At 52.0% G+C, this 27,057-nt stretch overlaps 2 protein-coding genes across 2 annotated transcripts in view; one reads left to right on the top strand and one right to left on the bottom strand.

Annotated features, from left to right (window-relative positions):
• Positions 1-2,037: 2,037 nt before the first annotated feature.
• Positions 2,038-14,502, top strand: ERGIC3 (ERGIC and golgi 3). Its single transcript, XM_012665802.1, has 13 exons — positions 2,038-2,194; positions 2,332-2,402; positions 2,522-2,609; positions 2,829-2,948; positions 6,041-6,134; positions 6,988-7,153; positions 7,287-7,344; positions 12,109-12,140; positions 12,927-13,023; positions 13,100-13,164; positions 13,850-13,986; positions 14,062-14,117; positions 14,309-14,502. The coding sequence occupies exons 1-13, from the start codon at positions 2,107-2,109 to the stop codon at positions 14,386-14,388; spliced, it is 1,152 nt and encodes a 383-aa protein (XP_012521256.1). The 5' UTR covers positions 2,038-2,106; the 3' UTR covers positions 14,389-14,502.
• A 1,704-nt stretch (positions 14,503-16,206) lies between these two features.
• Positions 16,207-27,057, bottom strand: part of LOC105827508 (fer-1-like protein 4) — a 37,755-nt gene continuing 26,904 nt past the window's right edge. The window contains 17 exon segments of the mRNA XM_012665708.1: positions 16,207-16,396; positions 16,483-16,583; positions 16,671-16,954; positions 17,368-17,609; positions 17,865-17,963; positions 19,138-19,223; positions 20,142-20,278; positions 20,903-21,080; positions 21,826-22,030; positions 22,158-22,285; positions 24,338-24,454; positions 24,552-24,689; positions 24,766-24,866; positions 24,959-25,001; positions 25,690-25,821; positions 25,909-25,967; positions 26,113-26,342. Coding sequence (XP_012521162.1) covers positions 16,207-16,396; positions 16,483-16,583; positions 16,671-16,954; positions 17,368-17,609; positions 17,865-17,963; positions 19,138-19,223; positions 20,142-20,278; positions 20,903-21,080; positions 21,826-22,030; positions 22,158-22,285; positions 24,338-24,454; positions 24,552-24,689; positions 24,766-24,866; positions 24,959-25,001; positions 25,690-25,821; positions 25,909-25,967; positions 26,113-26,342 — 2,470 coding nt within the window.

Raw genomic sequence — 27,057 nt, 5'->3', positions numbered from 1 at the left:
TGTCCAGGCTGGCCTCGAACTCCTGGGCTTAAGCAATCCTCCCTCAGCCTCCAGAGTAGCTGGGACTACAGGTACCCACTTTTGTGCCTGGCCTAAGGTAGTTGTGAAGATGAACTGACATGATATAGATGAAGGTAGAGTCTACCACCACACCTGCTACATAGTAGGTGCTTGATAAATGTTAGCTATTATTTTTATTATTACTTGTTATATCCCTTACTAGGACTGACCTTCTTAAAGGCAAGGACTATTCTACTTCAACTCTCTCTTCCTAGGACTCAACACAGGCAGGGAGCACATTGTCTGTGTATGTTTGAGTGTTGCTTGCATAAATGAATGAATACATTCTAAAATGTGAATTTAGTGCAATATTTGAGCCACTCAAATTTTTTTCCTGTCCTCGTGGTTTGGGTTCTATGTGAGCAATAAAGTGAAGAGTGATTCAGGAAAGTACTTCTCAAACATTAATGTGTGTACTAATTATTTGGGGAGTCTTGTTGGAATGCAGGTTCTGATTCTGCCGATTTGGAGGAGTCTGAGATTCTGCACTTCTAACATGCTCCCAGATGAGGCCAATGTTTCTGGTCCAAGGACCACATTTAAAGAAACAAGTCTTGAGACTTAATTCCATCAGCAGATCCCTTACTACATGTTTCTGATAGAATTCTTGGTCCTCCCAGGAATCTGAAACCCAGGTAAAAGAAGGGGATCCCAGTGTCCTCTGCCAACCTCTTAGCTCAGGGAGACCCAAAACCTTTAGCTTCAGTGAAAAGTCCTCCTCCAATTTCCCCCAAAGGTGTAGAGTGAATTCTTTCAAATCTTTTTCTGTGATCATACACACATTCCCCCACATAGGATTATTTCTAATTCAAAAATGGAATCATACAATGCACATTACTTTGCATCTTCTTTTTTCCCCTTAAAAATACATTCTTAATATACCTGAAGGAGTACACCTACCTCGTTCTTTTGCAAAGCTGCATAATATTCCATAGAATGAATGTACCGTGATTTATTCAACCATTTATTTAACCTGTCAATGAGCATTTAGGTTGGTTCCAGTTTTTTGCCATTGAAAAATCTCATGCATATATTTTTATAATCTGGTATGCTTTTTGAAAATAAATAAATAAATCTTTGACTGGAAGGGAGAGATTCAATATTGTGGGGTGTAACAACCATCCAGCAACATGGTGCCTTTATTTCTTAAAGTGGGATTCCTAAACCAAAGCCTATGAGTCTTTGATATTTTAGTGCTTACAGCTGGATTACTGTGGGAGCTGTCCCCCTAAAGACAATGGGCTACAATGGGAAGTGTCAGGGGAGAGCTTAAGCTCCACAACATTTGAGTCTAGGCCAGGAGGGGTGAAGTATGTCCATGAGGAGCCCAGAACCGGGAAAGCACTTTCATGTAATCCAGAAAGCAGCACTCAGGAGACGCGCTGGGACGCTGTAGGAGACGCGTTGGGACGCTGTTTGAGTAAAATCAACCCCCAAATCCCTGTTCCCAGAGTACTTCAGGTCCGGAAGAACTGGGTTGGAATCAGGTTCTGCCATTAATTGGCTGTGATCTTGAGCAAGTTGCTTAACTTCTCCAGGCCACAGTTCGCTCTTCTTCGGAAAATGGAGATAAAAAAGTCACACCTGCTTTAAAGGGCGGAGATTCTCACACTTCAGCTGCATCAGAATCACCACCTGGAGTTTCCCATTCAGTAAGTGGGAACCAACTACTTGCATTTCTAACCAGTTCTCAGTTGATAATGATGCTGCTGGTCCGGGGACACTTTGAAAACCACTGATCTAGGATGTTCCAAGAGTCTGAAACATTTGGCGCGGCTGCCGCACAAGGCAAGCTAACGCTATTATTAATTTCCAATCTGCAGAGACCTCCTCCCAGCACCCTGGTTGCTATAGGACCCACCTGCTTGGGAGAGAGACCTTGGCAGCATCGGTGGGCGGAGCCGCCTGTAAGAGAACGCGGATGAGGGGTGGGGCCAGGCGTGCGCTTTGCTACGCCTGCGTGGGGAGCGAGGGGGCGTGGCTCCGGGCCGGAAGCGGGAGGCTGCAGGGGCGGGCCGGCTGGCGTCCTCTTTCCGGCCGGTCCCCATGGAGGCGCTGGGGAAGCTCAAACAGTTCGATGCCTACCCCAAGACTCTGGAGGACTTCCGGGTCAAGACCTGCGGGGGCGCCACCGGTAGGCCGCAGCGGGGCGGGGGTCGCGGGAAGGGGGGTGTCCTAGAGCTTCGCCCTGGCGCCTGGACTCTGACCGGCCTGCTGGAGTCTGAGGGAGCAGAGCAGAGGCCATTCTGACCCTTGTTCCCCATCCTGCAGTGACCATTGTCAGTGGCCTTCTCATGCTGCTACTGTTTCTGTCTGAGCTGCAGTATTACCTCACCACGGAGGTAAGGGGCGGGCCCTAGTGCGTGGGCGGGGCTCGACATTCTAGGGATAGGACCTTTAAGGGTGGGAGTGAGGAAGGAGAGGCGTGGGGCCACATCTTACCGAGGTAGCCCTGCTCCAGGTGCATCCTGAACTCTACGTGGACAAGTCGCGGGGAGATAAACTGAAGATCAACATTGATGTACTTTTCCCGCACATGCCTTGTGCCTGTGAGTACCTCATCATGGGTGAGAGAGTTGGGAGTCCCCCAGGGTTCTCCTGTGGGCTCCACATTCACCCTCCAGCCCAAGTTCTGAACTGGACCCCAGTACAAACTCTTTCTCCTAATCCTGTTCTGCCCCCAAACAGTCCCAGCATCCCATTCCTCCAAAACCCAGATCCCCTTACCCCTTGGGTCCCAGTACTTTAGTCTGACTTCCTGCTTCCAGATCTGAGCATTGATGCCATGGATGTGGCTGGGGAACAGCAGCTGGATGTGGAGCACAACCTGTTCAAGCAGCGATTAGATAAAGATGGCATCCCCGTGAGCTCAGAGGCTGAGCGGCATGGTAACCAGGGGAGGGGGCTGGGTCTCATATCCCAGAGCTGTACATGCCTGAGCTCTAACTTACGACAAGTGGCTGTGGCAGGCTCAGTGACATATTAAACAACTAAGACCTAAAGAAGTCAAGTGGCTCATCTAAGGTTCCCAATTAGTAAAAATCAGAGTAGGCTGAAATCCAGACTTCTAGCCTCTATGTATATTGAGCAGGGTACTCTACCTGGTGTCATTCTCAGAGGTCCTTTATCCTTGCCTATCGTGGTTTGAGTAACAGAAGTTTGAGGATGGTCTTATGTGCTGTTTCTCTGGTAGAACTTTAAATGGACCCAGGCTTCTCTGAGTGTTTGCTTCCCCAGCCCATTAGCTAAATTCAGCCCTTAATGCTCTTCCCCTTTGGAATGCAGGCGGCTCAAGGTTAAGAGTTAGTTCTCAAGTCAGATTGCCTGGGTTAAAACCCAGTTTTGTCTCTTGCAATCTGTGAGCCTCGGCTGTAAGGTGGTAATAAACGGTAGTACTGACCACATGGAATTGTAGGATTGAAAAATGCCTGGTACAGAGTGGGTACTCACTTTTAGCTTCCTTTGCTTTCTCTTGGTGGCCTCCCAGTGCCTCCATTAACTCAGTTTCCCACCATAGCAAAACCGACCTCAAAGCTGGGATTTTTCACACCTTAGGGATTGCTCTGGTGGCGAGCTTTATCATTCATTCATTCCGCAGATATATGTTGACCACCAGTGGAACCAACAGAATTTGCTGTAGGATTGGATACAGAGTGTAAGAGAGCAGAGTCAAGGTTGATTCTAATGTTTTCAGCCTGAGCAAATGAATAACTTGTGATTAAGATGACCAGAGGAAGAGGAAGGGATGTTTTTGGTAAGAGCAGTGAGCAAATGTTAGATACCCACTACTGTGTAACAAATTACTCCAAAAGTTAGTAGCTTGTACAACAAACATTTGGTTTTTTTTTTTTTCAGTTTCCCTGGGTCAGGAATTAGGAGTGCATTGGATAGGTGATTCTGGCTTAGGGTATCTTATGAGGTTGCAATCAAGTGGTTGCCTGGGGCTGCAGTCATCTGAAGGCTTGACTGGAGCTAGAGGATCTACTTCAAAGAGGGCTTGCTCATATGGCTGTTGGCAGGATGCCTCAGGGCCTCTCTGTATGGGCCTCTCAGTAGGGCTTCTTGAGTGTCCTCACAACATTGCAGCTAGCTTTCCCAACTTGGATCTTGCAAGTGGTCTAGGAGAGAACAACAACTTTTTTTTATGACCTGGCCTCAAAAGTTGCATACCATCACTTCTACAATACACTACTGGTTACACAGGTCAGCCCAATTTATTGTGGGAGGGGACTACATAAGGATGTGAATACTAGGATCTGGGGATCATTGGAGACATCTGGGAGGCTGGCTCCCACTGGGTAAGATCAGCATTTCCGGGAGGAGAGATCTCAGGTTTGGGGCATGTTAAATTTGGGATGCCTATTTTTTACTCTGGTGATGTTAAAGAGGCAATTAGATGTACTAGTGTAGAATTTAAAGGAATGGAGCTGGAAAATTTAGGAGTTAGCAGCATATAGATGGTAGTTAAAGCCATTGGACTAAGTGAGGAAACCTAGGGAGTGAATGTAGGTAGACGAGAGGTCTAGGGACTGGACTGTGAGCCCCTCCAGTATTTAGAAGTCAGGAAATGAGGATCCAGGAAGGAAGATTGAGAGATTAGCCATTGAAGTAGAAGAGATCCAAGAGATGTCCCAAAAGCCAAGTGGAGAAAGAGTTTTAAGGAGAGTGAGCAGCTGTGTCAGAAGCTACTGATAGCTCAGTAAGGTGAGTGAGAATTGAACGTTGCAGTTGGCAACACGGAGATCATTGGAAACTTGGAGAGGAACAATTTCGATACTGTTAGGGTGAAAAGGGTTGAAAATCTGATCAAAGAGCAGAAAAAGAAGTGGAGACATCAAATACAGATGACACTTTGAGGAGTTTCGCTATAAGGGAAAGCAGAGAAACGCAATGGCTGGAGGAGAATGTAGGTGAGATGCTGGGTTTGGTGGTGAGAGCAAGTGAAGTTCTGTTGCTTCTCTTTTCTTACTGGAAATTGAAAGCAAGTACATTAGCTAAGACTGAGGAAAGAGGAAGGTGTTTGGAAGCCCAAGGAGAGAGGAGAAGCTCTAAATTAGTCATCTCAGAATGGGAGAATGAACTGATTGGGGAAATGAAGTAGAATGCCAGCAGTTGTAAGGGAGGTACAGGCAAGCAGTAGGCACAGAGAATCAAATGTAACTGTGGTTTGGGTTTTGCTGGGTTTGTGTAACGAGGGGAGAGGGACAGTGAATTGTAGTTATATGCAGGAGAATAATTACAAAGGATCATGGAATTTAAGGCAGGAAGTGAGGACATGAAGGGGTGATAGTGTTAGTAGTATCAAAGAATTGGTACTAGAGATACCAGAGGTAGGAAACTGGGAAGATAAAGGTAATATTCAGATCCTTGAAGTTGAGTTTTGGCAGGTTTGCAGTTAGTGGTAATGACAGGGTCTAGGTGTGAGCAGTGGAAATGGGGGGCTGAGCTTGGATGAGAAAATGAAAAGATTAGTGGTGGACAGGAGGTCAAGGTATTAAATATTGAAATCACCCATTATGACGGCTGAGTAGAGAGACGCAGGGAGCCAGCGCAGAGGAAGAGGTCTAAGGAGAAGCAGCATGGCGAATCAGAGCTGAAATCTGCCACCAAGTAGGCCGCACTGGGCAAAGTCATTTCTCATCTGTGAGCATCAGCATCTTCTCAGTCAAGTGGGAGAAATAACCTCCACCTTCGTGGGGTCATTGTGGAGATGAGATGAGACAATGTATATAAAGTACAGTGACCTGCCAGCTAACATTTAGCATTTACTGTTACTGTTTTCTTACTATTACTTTTATTAAAAGAATTAATGTATGTGTAGAAGTCGTTAGTGTCTGACTCAGCATACACTGTATAAATATTTGCTATTTTTATAACTTATTATTCACAAGCTGCTGACCAAAGAAAGGGCTCATGCAGGGGCTAGGGCCACACATTTGTCTGCCCCCAGCTGATGCCTCTGTCTCTGCCCTCCCCTTAGAGCTTGGGAAAGTTGAGGTGATGGTGTTTGACCCTGACTCCCTGGACCCTGATCGCTGTGAGAGCTGCTATGGCGCTGAGTCAGAAGACATCAAGTGAGCTGGACCCTGGGGTTAGGGGGAGTGGGGTTCCCATCAGGCACCATCTGTCAGCCTCAGCCTAGTTCAGACTGTGGCAAGCGGGGAGGTCAGACCCAGAATCTGGAGGGGGTGGGGTGCGTTCCTCGGTCACTGAGGCTGGTGCAAGCGGCTGAGGCTTTGTGACCAGGCCCTGCCTGGGAGCTACACACACCTAGGGATGAGGCTAAAGTGGTCTCTGCCCTTCAGCCTAGACAAGTGGTTTGGAGGTGGTCTTTGGTGTCCAACTGCCTTCATTCCATCTGTGTCCTTGGGCCAAGCCACGTAACCTTTCTGTGTGAATAGGGACAATACTAATACCTTCCTCATAAGTCACATAAGGATTAAGTATATTATATGTAAAGCACTGGGGTGGAAGGCCCAGCCCAGATCATTACACCCTCAATATATGGTAGCTGCTGTTGCGTTTCCCAGGTTCTGACCCCTAAGAGGCTAATTCAGCAGGTCTGGGATGGGGCCTGGGAATATGTACTTTAAAAAAGTTTTTATTGTGATAAAATATATGTGACATAAAATTTACCATTTTGACCATTTTTAAGTGTATGACTCAGTGGCATTAAGTATAGTCACAGTGTGGTATAATCATCACCACTTTCTTTTCCACAACTTCATCACCCTGAACAGAATGGGAATACGTATTTTTAACAGTCCTGCTGCCACTGAGGAAACACGCTTGGAGAACATTTGATGGTCAGGGATGAGGCTAGCAGAGCTTCATTAGCAGGCAGAAGTGCTTGGGCTTTATTTCCCAAGATGCCAGCGCTGGTCTCCTGCCTCTTTGACACCGTCAGCCGGCACCCCTCTCCTACAGGTGCTGTAACACGTGTGAAGATGTGCGGGAGGCGTATCGCCGTCGAGGCTGGGCCTTCAAGAACCCAGACACAATTGAGCAGTGCCGGCGCGAGGGCTTCAGCCAGAAGATGCAGGAGCAGAAGAACGAAGGCTGCCAGGTGTATGGCTTCCTGGAAGTCAACAAGGTACTGGGGGAGATGGAGGCAAGATAGGGCCAGCTGGGCTGGGCGAGCTCCACAGTGAACCAAGGGCCCACTCAGGCCCTCAGGAGGCAAAGGGAGGACACAGCTGGAGAATGAGAGGGAATATCCCCTACAGGTGGCCGGAAACTTCCACTTTGCCCCTGGGAAGAGCTTCCAGCAGTCCCATGTGCATGGTGAGTGATCCTACATCATCTGGGGAAGTTTAGACACTGGATACCTTCTTGGCGAGTTTCACTGCCCCTCACCTGCTTGATGTTCTTTTGTATTTGGTCCAGAGCAGGTTTTCATCTCAGGGCCACAGTGGTTAAGACACAGGCTGAGAAGCCAGTCTGCCTGGGTTCAGATACCAGGTTCACACCTTACTGGCTGTGTGACTTTGAGAAAGTTGCTTAATCTTTTTGAGCTTCAGTTTCCTACTTTATAAAATGATGATAATAGTACTTATCTCACAGGGTGTTTGTGCAGGTTAAAGATTATAGCATGCGGCAGGCACAGTGATGCCTATAATCTTAGCACTCTGGGAGGCCGATGTGGGAGGATCGCTTGAGGCCAGGAGTTCAAGACCAGCCCAGGCAACAGCAAGGCCTCATCTCTACAAAAAATAAAAAATTAGCCCAGTGTGGTGGCGTGCACCTGTAGTCCCAGCTATTTGGGAGGCTGAGGCAAGAGGATTGCTTGAGCCCAGGAGTTTGAGGTTTCTGTGAGCTAGGCTGATGCCACGGCACTCTAGCCCAGGCAACAGAGCAAGACTCTGTCTCAAAAAAAAAAAATAAAAAAAGGATGTCATAAGGACCAAAACAAGGCAGGATAAAGATGACAGAGGCAAGGTTGTAGGGTGCAGTGTGTGTGTCCTATTTTAAATAAGACAGTCAGGGAAAGATTCTCTGATGGGGTGATATTTGAGCTAAGACCTAGAGAAAGTAAGGGAGCCAGCCATGTGGTTGTCTGAGGGAAGTGTTAGCAAGCAGAGGATGGTAAATGCAAATCCCCAAGGCAATAATGTGCTTGGCAAGTTCAAGGTACAGTAAGAAAGTTAGGGTGGTTGGAGCAGAGCGAGCACAGGAGCGTGGTTGGAAGTGAGGTGAGAGAGGTAACGCAGCCAGGTCATGTAGGGCCTGCAGGGGCATTGTAAGGACTTGGGCTTCTACTCTGCGCGAGCTGGAAAGCCATTGATGGGCTCTGAGGAAGTGGGGCCTGATCTAACTTAACTCAAAAGGTGAGCAGCTCTCCGACTGCTCCATGTACAAGACTATGGGGGAAAGGACAGAATCAGAGGCCGGTCAGGAAGCTACTGCAGCGATCAATCCAGGCAAAAGATGGTGGGGCTTGGACCAGAGTGGCAGTGGAGGTGGTGAGAAGTGACTGGCTCCTGGATATATTTTGAAGGCAGAGCTGGGAGGAGTTGCTGGTGGGTATGAGGGATAAAGGAAAGAGAAGTCAAGGGTGCCTGCAAGGTTTTGTACCTGAGTGGTGAGAAGGCACCTCATCCAGTGTGATGAGGAAACTCGGGGCAGGTTTGGCTGTCTGGGATGGGGTGCACAGCAGGCGTTCAGCTTCTGAGATGTTCAGACCAATGGGACTTAGGTGTCCTTTTAGACACCCAGGATGTCGAGTAAGCAGTTGGCTATTCAAGCCTGGAGTCCAGGGGAAGGGCTTGCCTGGGGACATAAATGCTGCAGTCCTCAGCATATGTAGGGAGCCGTAGGCGTGGATGGCATCACCCTGGAGATGAGGGTGGCCGGAGAAGCGGGAGCTAAAAGGGCTTGTACTAGCAGCCCATGAGAGGCACCAGCAGGGAGACTGATAGGAAAACTGGTGAGGTAAGAGTGACAGCCGGGAGGTGGCATCCTGCCAGCTGAGGGACAGGTGTTTCAAAAACCGTATCAGATGTTTCTGGACATCGAGCAGGAATTGACCATCGGATGTATAACATGGCTGTCATTTGTGGCCTCGGTGGAGCCTTTTGGAGAGCGTGAGAGTGGGTTGAAGAGGGAATGGGGAGGAAGTGGATGGAGCAGGTGGGGACAGACAGCACGACTGTGGTTTGCACTTCAGGGAGGAGAGAACACCGGCTGTAGCTGGAGGGAGGTGTGGAGTCAAGGGAGGCCTCGCCAAGGTGGGTGACATGGCAGAATGTTAATATGCTGTTGGAAATTATAGACAAAAGAGAGCAAAATGATGCTGCAGAGATGAGAGGGCCAGGAGTCCTTGAGAAGGAGAAAGAAGACAATCTAGTGCCTTGTGCAAATGGAAAGGCCAAACTTAGCAGTAGGAGGGAAGGCAGACTGGAGGTGCATGGAGGTTGGTAGCTGGGGTGGTGGAAGCAGGTGGACAGTCTCTTCTGAGTCTGCTCTTTTCTCTGTGGTGTGGGAGGCGAGGCCATCAGCCGAGAATGAGGAGAGAGGGAAGAAGGTGTTGGCGATTTGAGAGAGAGGAAAAGATGTAACTGGTCACTTTAGGGCGGGAGAGTGCAGGGACTGGGAACAGTAGGACTGCCAGGCAACGCTAGGGCCCCCCTTGCAGTGGGTGGCTGTGAATGGAAAGTGAGACAAGTCGGTGTGGTTGTCTCGTTTTCCCAGCTGCGTGGGGGTGGCGTAGAGTAGACAGGGCACTGGCGTCACCAAGGGCTTCTGCTGCCAGGCGCTGCAGCGGTGAGGGAGTCCGAGGAATGAGTGAAGAAGTGATCCTGGTACTGGACCACAAAGTGTAAGCTGGTAAAGGAGGAAAGATGGGACGTGGGGGTGGGGGTGGGAGCCAGGAGGAGCAGTGGACTGCAGGTCCTGGGTGTGGTATCAAAGAAGTGTCAGATTTGGGGCACTGGAAGGAACAAGCTGGAGAGATTAGAAAGCTGGTGGTTGGAGCATGGGATACTCGAAATTACGGAGGGATGTGGTTATTAGGGAATGAGTGGCTTGGGTAGGTAGAGCACAAGATCAGGAAGGAGGGGGGGTCCTAGGAGGCCAGGAGAGTGGAAGGGTCATCTGCGTGGGTGTGGGAATCACCCAGAACCAAGGCAGGGCTGGTGTGGGAGAGCGCGACAGGCAGGTCAAGGGCAGGTGAGAAGCGGTGCAGGAGAACTGCCCTGGGGGTTCTGCGTGAATCTCTAGGTGACTGAAACAAGCTTTGCCCTGAGCTTCAAAGCTGGGGATTTTTAGGGCAGAGGGAGGAACAATGATGTGGAAGTGTGGCGGTAAGGAGCATCAAGGACCTCTCTTCAGGTCAAGAGGGGTGGGGGCGGGCGTGGAAAGAAGATGGGATGCAAGGGGTACGGTGCCTTGAAGGAACAGCCGGCTGTGGCTGAAGCAAGAGGGTGAAGGGGATGCTCAGAGGTCAGTGCCAGGGTTTTATGGTAACCGAGCGACAGAGGGCCCAGCGAAAGGGCTTGGGAGAGAGGGAGGGAGTCAGGGTCACATTAGGGGATGTGCAGAGCCACGTGGTGATAGAGCCCAGGGGATGAAGATGGCCTGGCTCCTGAGCTGCTCAGAGTGACAGAGGTAAGCAGGATTAAAGTGTCCCATGGAGATAGCCCTGCTGGTCTTCCAGGCAGTGTGTGGGAGTGAGGCAGGTGGGCGGGTCTGGGGCAGAGCCCTCTTTACCCTGCAGGAGGCCAGGGAAAGGGTGGTCTTGTTGGGATTGTAGGAAGATGATCAGTGTCAACTGTTGGCACAAGGCCTTGCAGGCACTCAGTAGGATGTAGGGCCAGAGCGTCCGCTCTGCTTCCTGCTGGGGCTGTGGATCCCAGGGCCAAGGGTGCCCTGTGCTTGGAAGGACGTTCAAACACAAAGCTACAGTTGCCCGAGGCCAGAGATTTGGCTGAATTGAGGCCCGGGAGGTAGTTTCTGACATCCTTGTTGACTTTTAGGGGGGCTAATGTCGTAAAGTATACCAAGTATTTTCCCATCTTAGATCCCATCTGGTCCTCAGGACAGCCCTTTACAGAGGAGAACACTGAGGCCCAGAAAGGGCAAGTGATTTGCCCAATGTCACATAGCTAGGAAAGTGGCTCTTTGGGCTCTAAGTCTTTTGTGCTTCCTAGGCCACCATTCTTCTGACCCCCAGCCCTCTTGTGCCCTTCTCTGGCCAGGGAAGGGCCCTCTCAAGGAGAGGACCAGGAGGAGGCTTGTTGGCGGGGCCAGACCCTGTTGTTGAGGCAGAAATGTTCAGTCCTCCCTCCCGCCACATGCCTTCTCCACAGTTCTCATTGTGAAGCTCTGAATCTTTGTTCTCTTCCTCCCTTCTCTCTCCTTCCCTCCCCCACGCTGCAGTACATGCTGTGGAGAGTAAGTGGCCCTGTCCCCGGGGAGGCCAAGCCCCCACTTCTGGGGCAGCCTGCCCTTCCAGGGTGGGGGGAGGTTGGATGGGTCTGGGATTGGCGCCTTCTCTGGCCTGGCTGCTGAGTATAAAAAGCCCTGGTATGTGTCTTTGAGGTACAGTTCCTGCAGCAGGAGGGATTGGGCTAGAGGGCAAGAAGAACTTGTTCTGGAACAGCTGGTACAGGGTACCCACGGGCTGTCCTTGGGCAGCTTTGGGGTGGGGGGACAGGGGAGCGGGGAAAGAGTGTGGATAGCATTCTGTTTATTCTCAGGTCCTGCCTAACTTTGGGGCTCAGTGATTTGCTGTCAGCCATAGTTAATGAGAGACCATAGTCATGGGTTTTGTTTCCTGAGGTGCCGGCAGGGCTGTGGTGGGAGTGAAGGCCTGGAGTTCCGGTATCTGTCGGGGAAGGAATGGGGTCTGGGCTCTCGCACAGGCCCAGGACAGGCCCTCTCTGGCTGTCCTTAAGCAGGACCAGGAGGTGCCAGGCTGGAGTGTGAATGGGGTCAGAGACCCCAGGCAGGCCACACTCCAGAGGGAGGAGTGAGGGGCCTGAGCCAGGATTCTGAGGGGCGAGGGGCTGGTCCCACTCCCCCTGATGGCACCTTCTCTCTTTCTCCTAGTACATGACCTGCAGAGCTTCGGCCTCGACAACGTACGTACCCGGTGGAGCCCGTGGGGGCCGGTGGGGTGGGAGACTTGGTTGCTGCTTCCCATCTCTGTGGCGACATGCCGGGAGGGGGAGCACATGTGTAAAAATATGCCGTGTTCTGACGGGGTCCCGCCTGAGGGTTGAGTACGTGAGAGGGACTTTTAAACTGAGATCTGAGCAGGCCGGGGGCAGGGACGGGGCTGGACAGCACCCTAGACAGCGAGCACCCAGGATGAGGTCCGGAGAGAGTGTGGCACTTCTGAGGAACTACAGGGCAGGAGTGGGTGGGTGAGGCAGGGGAGGTCGGCAGGGACAAGACTACACCAGACTCCGAGACCAGGCCGAGGGGCCTGATCTTTCTCCTAAGAACAGTGGGAAGCTGTTGGCCAACTGTAAGCAGGGTCATGGCGTCATCAGATTTGCATTTTTAAAAAGATCCCTCTGGCGGCTAGGTTTGATACACATTGGAGCGGAAAGGGAGCGCTGATGGGAGATCTGGGGCCTCCCTGGCTTGAGACCTCCAGGCCAACCCAGTGCCTGCCGCGCAGGATCAGTGCTGGGATTGGGATCTGGAGCCCCAGGAGCCTGTGGACTATGTGGAAAAGCAGTTCCCAGGAGGGAAATGGGGGATTCCTGTCTCAGGCAGGCTCTCGCCTTAGGGCCACAGCTTTTCCCAGACAGGTCCCCTCCTTCCGCTCCCCAGAGACCCAGGTGTCTCCGTCTGCTGTGTAGTATAGAGCTTTGGGTGACTGGGGACTGCAGGCCTCAGGGCGCTGGTGTTGCTTGCAGATCAACATGACCCACTACATCCAGCACTTGTCGTTCGGGGAGGACTACCCGGGCATCGTGAACCCCCTGGACCACACTAACGTCACCGCACCCCAAGGTACCAGCCCGGGAGGTAGCCCTCAGCCACCAAAGGCCCACGAGGCACCCATGCCAGTGCTCTCTTCCCCCCGCAGCCTCCATGATGTTCCAGTACTTTGTGAAGGTGGTGCCCACAGTGTACATGAAGGTGGACGGGGAGGTGAGTCTAAGGGAGCTCAGGTATCAGAGTCTCCACTTGGTGCCAAGCACTCGAGTTCCTTCATTTAGTTTCTTCAACCTGGGAGGTGAAGTGCCGCTCTCATCCCCATGTGATGGATGAAAACCCCAGGCTCAGAGTGGGTAGGTGATTTGCCTTCAGAGGCAGAGTTCAGGCCCAAGACTGTCAGGTTTTAAAACACTTCTCTCTAGACACCCCCATCCATTCCTCGAGGGCCCACTGTGTCTGCCTCACTGTCCCTGGTGGACTGCCCTTGGGCTGGGGTTGCCAGGCCAAGCCTTCCTGGGCCCCTGCTCCTATTTCTGCTGTGGCCAGGAAGCAGTAGAGCATGAGGGACTGAGGGGCAGGAGTCAGTCCTGGCCTTGTTGGCACCACACGGGGGGCGTTGCCTTGGACCCCCCCCCGTGAGAGCATCCACCAGATGCAGCTGGGATGGGTAAACTGACAAGAGCTGGGGATCAGAGGGCAAGTCAGGATGGCAAGGCTGAGAGCAGGGGTTTCGGTGGTCCCCAGGCCTTGCAGGATTAGCTACCAACATGGTGCCTCATTCTGTCCCTGCACACAGTGAAGACACAGCAGGACAAGAGGCAGGCTCAGGGGTGGGGCTGATGGGGGTGGGAGCCGGGTCATAGACCTGGCCCTGGCCTGGGCTTCCCTCCTACCCCAGGTGCTGAGGACAAATCAGTTCTCTGTGACCAGACATGAGAAGGTCGCCAATGGGCTGTTGGGTGACCAGGGGCTTCCCGGAGTCTTTGTCCTCTATGAGCTCTCACCCATGATGGTGAAGCTGACAGAGAAGCACAGGTGAGAGCGGGGATAGCATGGCCAGGCCTGGGCCTATGGGAGTGGGGAGCCCACTGAGCCCACCTCCCCCACCAGGTCCTTCACCCACTTCCTGACGGGTGTGTGCGCCATCATCGGGGGCATGTTCACGGGTAAGGAGCCCCAGGCCGTCTGAGGGGTGGGAGCACAGTATGGGTGGGTAAAGCATGGGTGCCACGTGCTGGGAGAGAAGGGGCACCTTGAGGGCCAGTGGAGATTCTGGCCTGGCCAGTTAGGTGACAAGGCTCTCGAGGTCAAGTCAAGGGACCAGCAGAGCCAGTGCCAGCCCTCTTCTCTCTCCCAGTGGCTGGACTCATCGATTCGCTCATCTATCACTCGGCACGAGCCATCCAGAAGAAAATTGATCTGGGGAAGACAACGTAGTCGTCCTCCTCCCCCTTGGTAGTTCCCTCTTTCTCCTGTTTCTCCTTGGCCTCCCCACCCCGCCTCCTCAGAGTGAGCCCAGCCCCAGGGCATAATCTATTGATTGTGATAGTACTCGCTGGTGTCTGTGTGATTCTTGGGCTGGCTGGCACCTTATCACAGCCACTTATTGCAGGCAGTGACAGCTGCCCTCTGGGAGCCCCACCTGGGCATCCCCTGGTTAACAGGGACTTTAGACAGACAAACCCCTCAGCCCTGTCCACTCCTCCACTGTGGTCTTTGGGCCTTTGGGGTTCAGCTGTGGGACTGAGGCAGACCTTTCCGGGGTGAGCATCCTGGAGCCACCATGGCCCCCAGGCTCAGGAGTGGCCAACTGCGGAGCCGCTGTTACAGGGCCCTGCGTACAGGCTGGGGTTTACCACCTCTTTGGTGACAGCTAAAGCTGGGGTTGCTCCCTGCCACTCTGGGCTCAGTCACCTGATCCTCTCGGTCATGTCCCTGCTGTGTGGTAAGCCCTGTGCTGGGTCTTGCTGTCGCTACAGAGAGGAGTTCTGCCAGGTCCTCTGCTGTCTCCTAGGTAGAAGCAAAACTGAAAACCAAGGAGGGAAGTAGCAGTGGCCGTTCTAGAGCAGGGCTAGCACCAGGCCCCTGGCTCAGGACCTGATCACGGCTTCCCACGAGCGCCCTTTCCACATGTGCAGAACCAAGGCCCAGGGACAGGAACAGCCGGTCAGTTTATCAGATCGTGTGTCAGGGAGTTTTGATGTAAGACCATAGTAGGGGAAAAGCAGGGTGATGCAAAACCTCTGGAGTGAAGCCTGGGATCCAGCTGTGGTGTGACACCTCAGAGCTATGTGACCTTTGACTTAGTTAACCCCCCTTTACAGACATCAGCCTCATCTATAAGTTGGGGGTGATAGCGTTGGCTCTAGTGAGCCTTGTTTTTGGTCACCAGGAACCATTCCCCCTTAATTCTTCCTGGGAACCCCTGTCCACCCTCTCAGCTTTCATGGTTTGGGAGGAGGGTGGGTGTCCCACCCTGAGTCCCAGGGGAGGCCCACGGTCACATATTCCATGCCCTCGGCCACAGTGACACAGTACAGGCCTGGCTGTATCAGGAGGAGGAGAGCTTGCTGTCCTCCTGGGTGGGAACATGGGGCGACCCTGCAGTTCTGAGGGGGAACCCATCTGCAAATGAATGTGCCCCAGCGACAGCAGAGCTGAGCCACAAGGCAGACACAACTGGTTTTGGTGACATTATTTGAACACTGTGACAAGCTGCACCTGAAGCCAGCCAGCTGAACTCTGGGAATTACAGTTAAGCAAAAAGGGAATTTATTGGCTTGCATAAGCCTGTTTGGGTTGGGATTTCTGTCACTTGCAAGCAAGAGAGCAGGGCGGTGAGGAATAAACAAGTTAGTGACGTATGTGAAGTGCTCAGCTGTCCTGCAACGGCAGAAGCCTCAGCAGATTAGGTGAGAGGGACCCAGCCACCAGCAGGAGCAGGAGCAGCGGGTGGGCTGCTCAGAGGGCTTGACAGCTCGGCTGCAGGCTCCTTGGCCTTGAGCCTCCTGTCAGGCCCCATTCTTCCCTGTGGCAAGGCACATGGGCAGCCTCCCTCCCTGTGCATTCTTCCAGGAAGTCCCTAGCACCTGAGGTCATCTCAGGACATCTGTTCTCTGCCACCTGGAGGAGCTGGCCTTGTACAGCACAGGCACGTGTCAGTGCCTGTGTGATGGGGTTTATTCAAAGGAAGCTCACTGGCAAGAAGGGCTGCAGGAGTTGGGCTGGCACCGTGGCGTGGGTGTCCAAGCTGAATCACTTGTGCAGGGGGCGGAAGATGACCTGGCTGATCTGGCCGGGCATGGTGTAGAAGACGAGGAGGAGGAAGACGGTGATCAGCGCCAGCAGCAGCAGCAGCACCAGGATGCGCCAGTAGCGGCGCCAGATGAAGAAGATGAAGGTCTTCAGCGGGTTCACGAACCAGTTGAAGGAGGTTTTGGGGCGGCTGTTGGAAAGGTGGTGTCAGGACAACTAGGAAGCCCCTGCTGGCCGCCCCTCCTCCCTCTCCCGGCCCCTGTGCCGCCAACTCACTTAGGCTTCTCCAGGGGCTCTGGCTCCTTCCGCCCCTTCCCCACTGGCCGTTTCTCAGCCTCCTCCGCAGTCAGCAGTTCAAACTCTGCCTCCACCTTTCCCTAGAAAAAGACACTTCTGTGTCACCAGGAGCAGAGGCCCAGCTCTAAGGCACGCTCAGGCCTGACCACTGCCCCAGCCACACCAACCATGAGGATGTACACGTTGCCGCCTGTGTCTCTGAACTCCAGGTCTTCTGGCCGGCCCTTCCTCCTCCTCTGCTTCCGTCTCTTTTTGCCAGCCTGGGCCTCCTGCGCCTCCCGAGCCACGTCCTCCGCCTCCTGCAGTTTCACCATGGGCCACCAGCCCCTCAAGCGGCGGCAGCGAAACAGATTGCACCTCGGCCCAGCCCCATCACGGGCCAGCCGGACTGAGCAGAGCTCGGGGCTCCGGGCCCCCCGCACCATGTCTGGCAGCTGCAACTCCAGGGACCCTGCAAGTCCAGAGCTCACATGAGATCAAAGCGTGATGGGTGGGGGGTGAGGAGGCAGCGTGGCAGGGTGCTGGGGCATGAAAAATTAGGATGTGGTGGTCAGACCACGGCTGTGGACCAGCAGGTGGTCAGATCCCAGTGGAAGGGGGCCAGGAATTGGGATCAAATTGCCAAAGCAAGGACCACAGGCTAAGGAGTCACCATCCAGGGTGACTTGAGTGTGGGTCAGATTGGAACTGGTCAAGGACTTTGGGAAGGGAGGTGACTGTGGTCTGAGCAATCAGGTCAGAAAGCACAGGTTCAGATCTAGGGTCTGAAGTCCCGGGATTCGGGGTTGGGTCAGAGTAGAGAACCAAGCGACAGGAGTTAAGGGGCAGGGGCTAGGGGTGAGGTTGGGGAAGGCTGAGCAGTACCGAGGAAGTCATTGGCGGAGATGCGGTCATAGTCCCAGACCTGTAGGACCAGCACGGCTGGCTGCCGGAACTCGGCCTCCTCCAGGGCAAAGGGTCCAGGCCGGCGCCGGACACTCACCTCCCGCTCCGTGGGGAGGTAGTCAAAGCGGAACACAAAGCGCCAATTGAAGTTCCCCTCCCCAGTCAGGGAGTTGAAGTGAACGTCTGTCTCCTGCTTGTCATGCTCCAGCCCCTTCACCCAGCTGGGGTTGTGGGAAGGACAAGCCAAGGCGGGTGGGCACAGGGGCTGGGGCCAGGCCCGGAACCCGCTCCTCACCCAGTGTGGCCCACAACTCAGCCAGCTCTAGGCACACAGAGGGCCTGGGGACAGGACTCTAGACTCAGCCTGGGGCCCACAGCCCAGCTTGCAGTTTTCAGTTAGTGCCATCCCACTATGCCCTCCCTGCTTAGCGCTGTCCCCCTTAGTGCACAGCCATTGGCCTGGCCTGCAGGCCTACCTCTTCACATAGATGTCACTCGACATCTCTCCAGTGAGCGGGTTCACGTCATCCAGAACCACATCTTCCGTGTTCCAGATGATGACTCTGAGCTCATAGCTGGCGGATGTATTGGGGGATGGTTTTCAGACTTTGAGAGGGGCACTCGGGGTACTGCAGGAAGCAGGAAGGACCTGGGCCAGACCACTGACATTCACTGAGCACCTGGTGTGTGCCCAGCTGGGTAATCAGGATGCCTGTGGCCCTATGAAGGGACAGCCTCAGGTATCACTGACCACCCCACTACAGATGGCACCAGGAATGGTCTGCCAGCCCAGCCTGGGCCAACAAGTTTCTCCCCAAAATTTGGAATCAGGACCCTGAACCATCAAGTGGGGTGGCCTCAGGATGCAGAGCTGGAGCCCACTGCAAGCTGAAGTTTGGGGTGCCGAAAAGTGGTTAGCAGAGAAAGCCCATCTGCAGAGAGGAGTGGGAGGCTGGGAGACGCAGTGGAGATGACCACATGCATTCCCCAAGGGGCAGAGGAGGGGCTGTGGCATTCTGGACCCTACCCTCATGTGGCCTTGAACTTGGCTGTCATGAGGATGCCTGGATAGCTGTTGGTTTTTCTTGCCCAGCATCAATTTCCCCTCGTTTTTTGACAGCACCCTGATTTTCTGCTGGTGATCTCACCACCACACCATCCCCACTGTCACACTAGGTAATTCTGGTGGGACACATCACCTAGGACTGGCCAGCTTATTACAGCCCCGTGACCACAGTGATTGGTTCAGGGAGCAGCATTCGACCCAAGCTAGTCTAATGAGAGTCAGCCCTGAGGCTTTGGCTTTAACTGGGAAAGAGATGTTTATTTCTGCTCAGGTGGCCTAGCTGAGATGTAAGCCTGGCACTGTTAGAAAGCACCTTGCCCCTAGACTCCCAGAGAGTGACACCAAGGAAAGCAGAGCCCAGAGGCAGAAAGTGACAGACTGCTGACATCCGAGCACCTGGATCCAGCCCTGTCTGAAGTGGCTGCACCCTACACGAACTCCACTCGAACTAGCTCAAGTTGGAACGGGTTGTGAAAGGTATTTGGACTGATTCCATCTGCAAGTGACAGACACCCAGTACATAATTACTTATGAAAGAAAGGGAATTTAAGGACTCACCCAACTGAAAAGCCTGTGGCCAGCGGCCTCTGCCTGCTCCACTGGGGGTCTGGGTGTCAGTGGACCCTTGTACAGGTAAACCAAGATGTGCCCCACCTTGGAAGGAGGGGCCAGAGCTCTCTCACCTGATTGGCTGCCGAGGCTTGATGTCAACTGGAGGTGGAGCAGGCACATCGCGGGGAAAGATGTCAATCCACATGTGAAGGGATCCCTGGGGACACAGGACCAGGCTGTGGTCTTATTAGGGCCCCACCTCCCCTGACAGCCCTGTGGCCAGAGGCTGTGCATCGAGAGAAGAGCTAGGGTCAAGAGCAGAGCCAGGGAGATGCTGGGGATGAGGATGAAGGTGGAGTCTGACATGGGGGTTCCAGGGTCAAGGTTAGGCTGAGGGTTCTGGGATCAGGGCCCAGATGTGGAAGTTGAGATCAAAAATTAAGATGCAGCCGGGCGCGGTGGCTCACGCCTGTAATCCTAGCACTCTGGGAGGCCGAGGCAGGAGGAACACTCGAGGTCAGGAGTTTGAGACCAGCCTGAGCAAGAGCAAGACCCCATCTCTACTAAAAATTAGAAAGAAATTAGCCAGACAACTAAAAATATATAGAAAAAATTAGCTGGGCATGGTGGCGCATGCCTGTAGTCCCCGCTACTCGGGAGGCTGAGGCAGAAGGATCACTTGAGCCCAGGAGTTTGAGGTTGCTGTGAGCTCGGCTGACGCCATGGCACTCAAGCATGGGCAACAGAGTGAGACTCTGTCAATCAATCAATCAATCATAAATAAATAAATAATAAATAATGAATAATGAATGAATGAATGAAAGGTTAAGATGTGGCATTCCCGAGGTCCAGATCTTAGGGGTCTGGGATAGAGGTCAGGTTTGGGACCCCAGGTGTGAGCCTTGGTGGTCCAGGGGTGGGGACCTGTAGAGTCAGGGGTGGGGGTATGTGGCCCAGCATGGAGTGGGGATGCTGGGGACCAGCACCAGGAGGCAGGGTCAGAAGTGGCAGTGTGGTGCCCAGGAGGAAGTCTTAGGGGAAGGGGACCCTGGGGCCCCAGAGTCCAGGTCAGGTGGTAATCCTAGGAGCCTGGGAGTCTTGTGATTCTGGGGTTGGGCCTCAAGCCCTCCCTTACCTGGAGCAGCCCCGGGCTACGGGGATGGTAGAGGGGCCGTGTTTCTACATGCTCAGGTACCAGCTGGATCCCAAAATCCGGCATCTCCTGCCAGCGCCGCAGCACAAGCAATGCCTGGGCCTCCTCAGGGGCCCCACCTGCCCCCTTGGAGCCCCCCCCACCTGAAAGAAGAGGTGTGTGAGCCTGGGTTCCACGTAGTTCCCAACCCTTGCCCCTTCTCCCCATCCCTCTGTAGGAGCTCTAAGCTGAGGCAGCCCCTGTGTTGGCTAAAACCCGTGGTCTAGGAGGGCAAATCTGTAACACATAAAAAGCAGAGGTGGGGTGGGGAAGGTGCTGCTATAACTGTTCCCAGTGAAAAGCCAGCAGTCAGGGGACAGTGAGATTGGAGGGGCTGTAGCCTTTGCTCAGACCTTGCTCAGAGAATAGACCACAGGCCATCTATGAGGCATGAGCTCAGTTCTGCAGGCACACTTTGTTGTACGGGATGCTCTATGGGGCCACTCTGTCTTCTGGGAACTTGATTAGCTATGGCTCTGAGGGCTCCACTTTTGCTCTTTGGGGATCTCATGCTCACCAACAAAGAGCATTTTCTCCCCACCATCCAAGAACCTCATCCTTACTCAACCAAACTCACCTTCTCTGCTTACTAAAGAAAGTGGGCTCTTTTCATGGGCACACTAGACTGGGCCCCTAGGGCCCCTGTACCTTGTTCTACCACCATCTTGCTCCCTGTGGCCTGTCCGCCAGAGAAGGGCTGGTACCTGGTGGCAGGGTCTCAGGTGGTGTCGGAAAGACTTTGCTGCCCACCTTGACAGCCTCGGCTCGGTATTCAGGGGCAGGGAGGCCACGGCGTTGGCATAGATCTGCCAGGATCTGCGAAGGCCGGAATGCATCACGCCAGGCATTGTACCCATCCCTGCAGGCAGAAGTGGAGGATGCCTCAGCTGGGACCAGCATATGGACACATTCGGACACAGGGGCAGGAATGAGGACCCTTGAAGATATGGCATCCAGGTTCATAACTCCAACAGGAGATAGGTTAGCTGTCACTTATGATAACAAGGAAAATCAAAGGTGTATGCCAGGTGCTTCTATGAAGGAGATACTGATATTATCTCCATTCTGCAGATGAGAAAACTGAGACTCAAAGAGGTCAAGTAACATATTAGTTAACAGGATCCCAATTCCCAAGCCCACATCTTTTTTTTTTTTTTTTTTTTTTTTTGAGACAGAGTCTCACTCTTTTGCCCAGGCTAGAGTGAGTGCCATGGTGTCAGCCTAGCTCACAGCAACCTCACACTCCTGGGCTCGAGCGATCCTTCTGCCTCAGCCTCCCGAGTAGTGGGGACTACAGGCATGCGCCACCATGCCCGGCTAATTTTTTCTATATATATTTTTAGTTGTCCGATTAATTTCTTTCTATTTTTAGTAGAGACGGGGTCTCGCTCTTGCTCAGGCTGGTTTCGAACTCCTGAGCTCAAACAATCCGCCCGCCTCGGCCTCCCAGAGTGCTAGGATTACAGGCGTGAGCTGCCGTGCCCGGCCCCAAGCCCACATCTTGACTGCTGCACTATAATGTCATAGGTGGTAGGGGTGGTGGGGGTGGTGGGGTTCCCTTCTATGAAATCATAGGATCTGGAGACACAAAATGGGAACATGAGCTTGAACATGTTTGGTCAGAGACTCAGAATGGCTCCTGAGGGCCCTGCCAAACTCACACATCATACTGGGCGGCCAGCCCACAGTTTGCTCTGTGGTGGCTGTAGAATCGGTTTTCTAAGTCAATGTGGGTCTCTCCAATGAGGTCGTCAGAACCCAGAAGGTCATGATCAAAGACGGCAATGGTCAGCTCCGGCTCAGCAGGGAGAGAGATGCTTAGCTCCAGGACCCTGGCCAGGAGGGAGAGTGGCTGAGGACACCTCCATGCCCTAGGAGGTGGTCTGGGGTAGGGGTGTCAGCAGCCTCTGTCCATTCACCCACTGCTCCCCCTACCCCCACTCCAGGGCCCAGTCTCACTCTCCAAAGATGGGGTTGAGCTGCTTGGGGATGTAGCGCTCCCTGGAGTCCTGCCGCTCCCGGCCAGCGCTCACCACCACATAGGGGTCTGCTTTGCCATTGGGGTCTGCTGGAGCCAGGTTGGTAGCCTAGGGATGGTATGGAGTGGAATTGGGAGAAGCGTCATCGTCATGGTCCAAGGTTAACCCTGTTGGACCTATTCTCAGATTAGGTTATGAAGCAGGAAGTTACCAAACATCCCACTGTGAGGAGTTAACTAAGAAGTTGGACATGATGACTTGTATTTTCTTTTCAATTAGTTATGAAATACTTAAGACATACAAATAGGTATAACAAAAAATATAATGAAACAGAAAATATTTGGAAAGATATATGAGGGACTTATTCTTCAATTTATAATTTTCTGTATTGTTTGACTTTTTGTTTTCTTTTTTTCATACCCTCCTCCTTGCTTGACTTTTATTTTTTAGCATGAGCATATGTTACTTTTTAAATTAAGAGTATTTTAACTAAATTAAAAAAAATACATTGGTCAGGTACAGCAGTTCACACCTGTAATCTTAGCACTCTGAGAAACCGAGGCAGGCAGATCATTTGAGCTCAGGAGTTTGAGCCCAGCCTGAGCAAGAGCGAGACCCGGTCTCTACTGAAAACAATATAGAAAGAAATTAGTTGGACAACTAACAATATATAGAAAAAATTAGCCAGACATGGTGGCACATGCCTGTAGTCCCAGCTACTTGGGAGGCTGAGGCAGAAGGATTGCTTGAGCCCAGGAGTTTGAGGTTCCTGTGAGCTAGGCTGACGCTACTGCACTCTGGCCGGGGCAATAGAGGGTAACTCTGTCTCTAAATAAATAAATAAAAATCTTAACATAATCAAATGTATCATTTGTCTCCTAATTTTTTATTTGCACCATTTTACCTATTAAGAAAACTTCCCCACATCCAAGTTCATAAAGATACTGAATATTTTCTTAAAGTTTTATGACATTGGTAAGTTTCCTCTTGCCCACCTTTCACTGAGGTCCTGCTTCATGCGAGGGTCTTGGTTCTGGCTCCCCACCTTGCATAGGCTATAAGAACCCAAGGCTCAGGGGCCAGGTGTGAACAAACCCTCTCAAGACAACCTGAGCTTCAGGACTTGACTTCCTTTTACCCCTGGGATTCTTTCTAGTTGCCTCTTTATTTGGGGCCTGATGGGATTTCCTTTTTTTTTTTTTTTCTTGAGACAAGGTCTCACTCTGTTGCCTGGGATAGAGTGCAGTGGTGTGATCAAAGTTCACTGCAACCTCACACGCCTGGGCTCAAGTGATCCTCCTGCCTGCCTCCCAAGTAGCTGGGATTACAGATACTCGCCACAACGCCTGGCTAATTTTTCTATTTTTGGTGGAGCCAGGGTCTCACTCTTGCTCAGGCTAGTCTTAAACTCCTGAGCTCAAGCGATCCTCTGGCTGCAGCCTCCCAGAGTGCTAGGATTATAGGAGTGAGCCACCACACCCTGCTGGGATTTCCCTTTCTTATGAGATTAGCATCCATTTCAAAGACTGTTTACCTACCATTTCTAGATGCATTATATCATACCATATAGTCTGTCATACTGTGAGAAGCAGAAGGTCAAGATGACTTCTGTTATCTAATTTATGCACTAGGATTCTCAGATTATGGTAGAACAGTGCGTTAGAACATTTCTTCAAATTACACCTTAGAATCCCTATATTTAAAACAGATGGAAGCACAGCATCTGCTCTAGTGATAGGGAATGAGGGAGCAGAGCAGCCCACTTATTCCCCCCGACATTCTGAGACTGCTTTAAGAAAATTTCAAGGCCCTGCTGAGTTCTGTATGAAAATCACAGCAATGGGAGAACCTGTACAAAGGGATTTCATGACAAGCCATCTGAAGCCTGAGGTGCAGAGCTGCACTCATCCTGGAATTACACACCCCATTCTACAGGACCAGAACCAAAAAGGGCTCAGGAGACCTACGCTCTAAGTTCTGGTTCTGCCATGAACAAGCTTTGTAAGCCCGAGGATCACCTAACTTTTGCCTAAGATTTCCTATTTGAAAAATGAAGTTGGACTTTGATCCTTGAGGTTCCTTCCAAAGCCTTCATTCTGCAGGTTTCGTGTATGTTACCTTAGCTGGAGTTGGAGGCGTGCCCAAGCTGCAGATGCTCACCTTGACAACATAGACTCTGACCAGGAGTTTGATGGGTCGGTTCTGTGGGATCCCCCGAGAGATCTGGGGCTCAGAGAACGACATTGCCCCTGATTCAGGGTAAATGAGGAAGGAGCCCTGGGGTGGGCAGAGACAGAAAAGGCCCTAGTAAGAGAGCTGTCCTCCAGAATCCCCGCCTGTGCTCCCTGGTCCCCCTTTCCTTCCACAAACATACCTTGAACTTGCCCACCAGGTGTCCAGAACCTTCTTCCTCTCCATCTGCATCGTGGCCCCCTAGCCCTCGGTATAGCGGAAACACTTTCAGCCAATCTTCAAAGTGGTTAAACTCTTCCTCCAGGGAGCTACTGTAGATCTGAGAGGCAAGGGCCTCAGTGACAGTTCGATGTCCAGAATCCAAGGAAACTCCCCTCCCCGCAACACCCAGTCACCTTCAGGGTGGCAAGTGCTTTTTTCCGGGACACAGAACCTTCAACTTTAGCCTCACTCTGGTCTTGGGCCTCCCCATCCACAGAAACAAGGTTGACCCCATCTGGAAACAGCAAAAATGCCCCCTATCAGAAACATCTGGGTGGGTAGCGGGGTGGACACATGGAGCAAGAGCAGAAAAGCCAAATCTCTTACCCGAATCTCCAGGATCGTCCATTTCATCCTCATCAAAGTTGGGCTGAAATGAAAGGGCAGATCAGAGATTCTTCCCCATCCCTTTCCACTCCTTAGTCTACCCCTCTTCCAGGCTAGGGAGCTGGGAAACCTTAGTTCAAGCTCCAGCTGTGTGAGCCACTTGCATTGTCAAAGCTTCAGCTAATCGTCTAGTCCTATACTGTCCAAGACAGTCACCACCAGCCACTTGTGGCCACTGAGCACTTGAAATGTGGCTGGTTCCAATTGACATGTGCTGTATGTGTAAAATACACACCAGATTTTAAAGCCTTACTGTAAAATATCTCATTAATAATTTTTATAATCATTACTTATTGAAATAATATTTTGGCTATGTTAAATAAAATATATTATTAAAATTAATTTCACCTATTTCCTTTTTTTCCACTCATTCGCTCACCCACCCACTCTTTCACTCTCTGACTGCATCCTCACCTGTTTCCTTTTACTTTTTTTAATGTGGTTATTACAAAAGTTAAAATTACATATGTGGCTAGCATTATATTTCTGTTGGACAACACAGCTCTAGATAGCGGAGTTAACAATCCCCAGCTTCTAGAATTGTTGTGAAGATGAGAAAAGATGATGGCAATGAAGAGCTCTGAAAAACTGCAGAACTCCACATTCGATGAGATCATTCTTCATGTTCTTTATCCTCCAGCCCCCACCCTAGAACCCTCCCCCGCTCCCACCTGCCCCTGGAGCTCCTGCAGCGATGCGTAGTACTTGGACCACCAGTCAAGTTCTTCAGGATCTGGGATGTCCTCCTCCAGCTCAGGGGCTTGAAGCAGGAGGCCTCCTAGGGGGAGCTTCTTCAGAGGAGCCTGAGGGACAGAGGACTCAGTCCCTATGACCCAGCACCACCTCAAGCCCCACCAGCCTCTTCTCTGCCCACCTCCCATACACATCACCTTCAGGAGCCGTCTGGAGATTCCCGCTTCAGCCGAGAAGGGATCCAGGGACTTCTTTCCTGGGAGGGAGAAAATGACACCATGAGGAGATTTGGCGGGCAGAAGTCAGACTCCAGGCCCCACTGGAGGGTCCCCTGGAGCCATCTCTGCCAGGAACCAGAGGGGCGTCTGTCTGGTGGCCCCTAAAAAGAGAAGGCTCCTAACCTTGAGGTCTCTTGGGCACCAGGTCCCCTGTGTCCTCCTCTTCTCCTTCCTCCTCAGGAGGATCCTCATGACCCCGGAAAGTGAATCGCATCATGTGGGGGACAATGTGGGAACCCACAAGGACGGTGCGGCCAAAGGCCCGGCGCTCGATCACCAGGATGCTGAGTGGGGGCTGCAGGTAAGGCTGCTCTGGCAGGTCCTGGAGTGAGAGAGAGGAACTGTCTCTGAGACCCGGGGAGAGGGAAAGGCAGACACAGAGAGGGGGAGAAAACAACACACCTAAACCTGCATTCTAAGCCCAGCTCTGCCACAGCCTCGCTGTGTCATCTCTGGTAAGTCATTGCCTTCTGACCCTAAGGGACACAATCCTGGATTCAAAAGATTGTTGTAAGTGTCAAATGACATAATAGATAGAAAAGTACTTTGGAGCCTACAAGGTACTATCAGAAACATGGGTTGTTGTTTTTCTTATGTAAAGCACCAATGTTCAACTTGAAATATAGATTTAAAAGTATAAAAATACGTATGGCCTTTAGCCCAGGAATTCTATATCTGTCAATGAATCCTAAGTGGGGAGGGGAAACAATTTTACTACTGTGTTTCTGTGTTTATTTTACATGTGTGTGTGTGTGATAATTACAGCATAAAAAGGAATGAAGGAATAGAGCTATTCTGGAGAAAAGTCTCTATATTTTACTGGAACTAAACCAGTATTAATCTAAAATATATTGTGGGCCAGCCACGGTGGCTCACGCCTGTAATCCTAGCCCTCTGGGAGGCTGAGGCGGGAGGATTGCTTGAGCTCAGAAGTTCGAGACCAGCCTGGGCAGGAGTGCTACCCCATCTCTACTAAAAATAGAAAAATTAGCCAGGCATTGTGGTGCGCATCTATAGTCCCAGCTACTGGGGAGACTGAGGCAGGAGGATCTCTTGGGCCCAGGAGTT

This window comes from Propithecus coquereli, unplaced genomic scaffold, assembly GCF_000956105.1.
Source record: "Propithecus coquereli isolate 6110/MARCELLA unplaced genomic scaffold, Pcoq_1.0 Scaffold122, whole genome shotgun sequence".
Lineage (NCBI taxonomy): Eukaryota > Metazoa > Chordata > Mammalia > Primates > Indriidae > Propithecus > Propithecus coquereli.
This window is presented reverse-complemented; position numbering and strand designations above follow the sequence as displayed.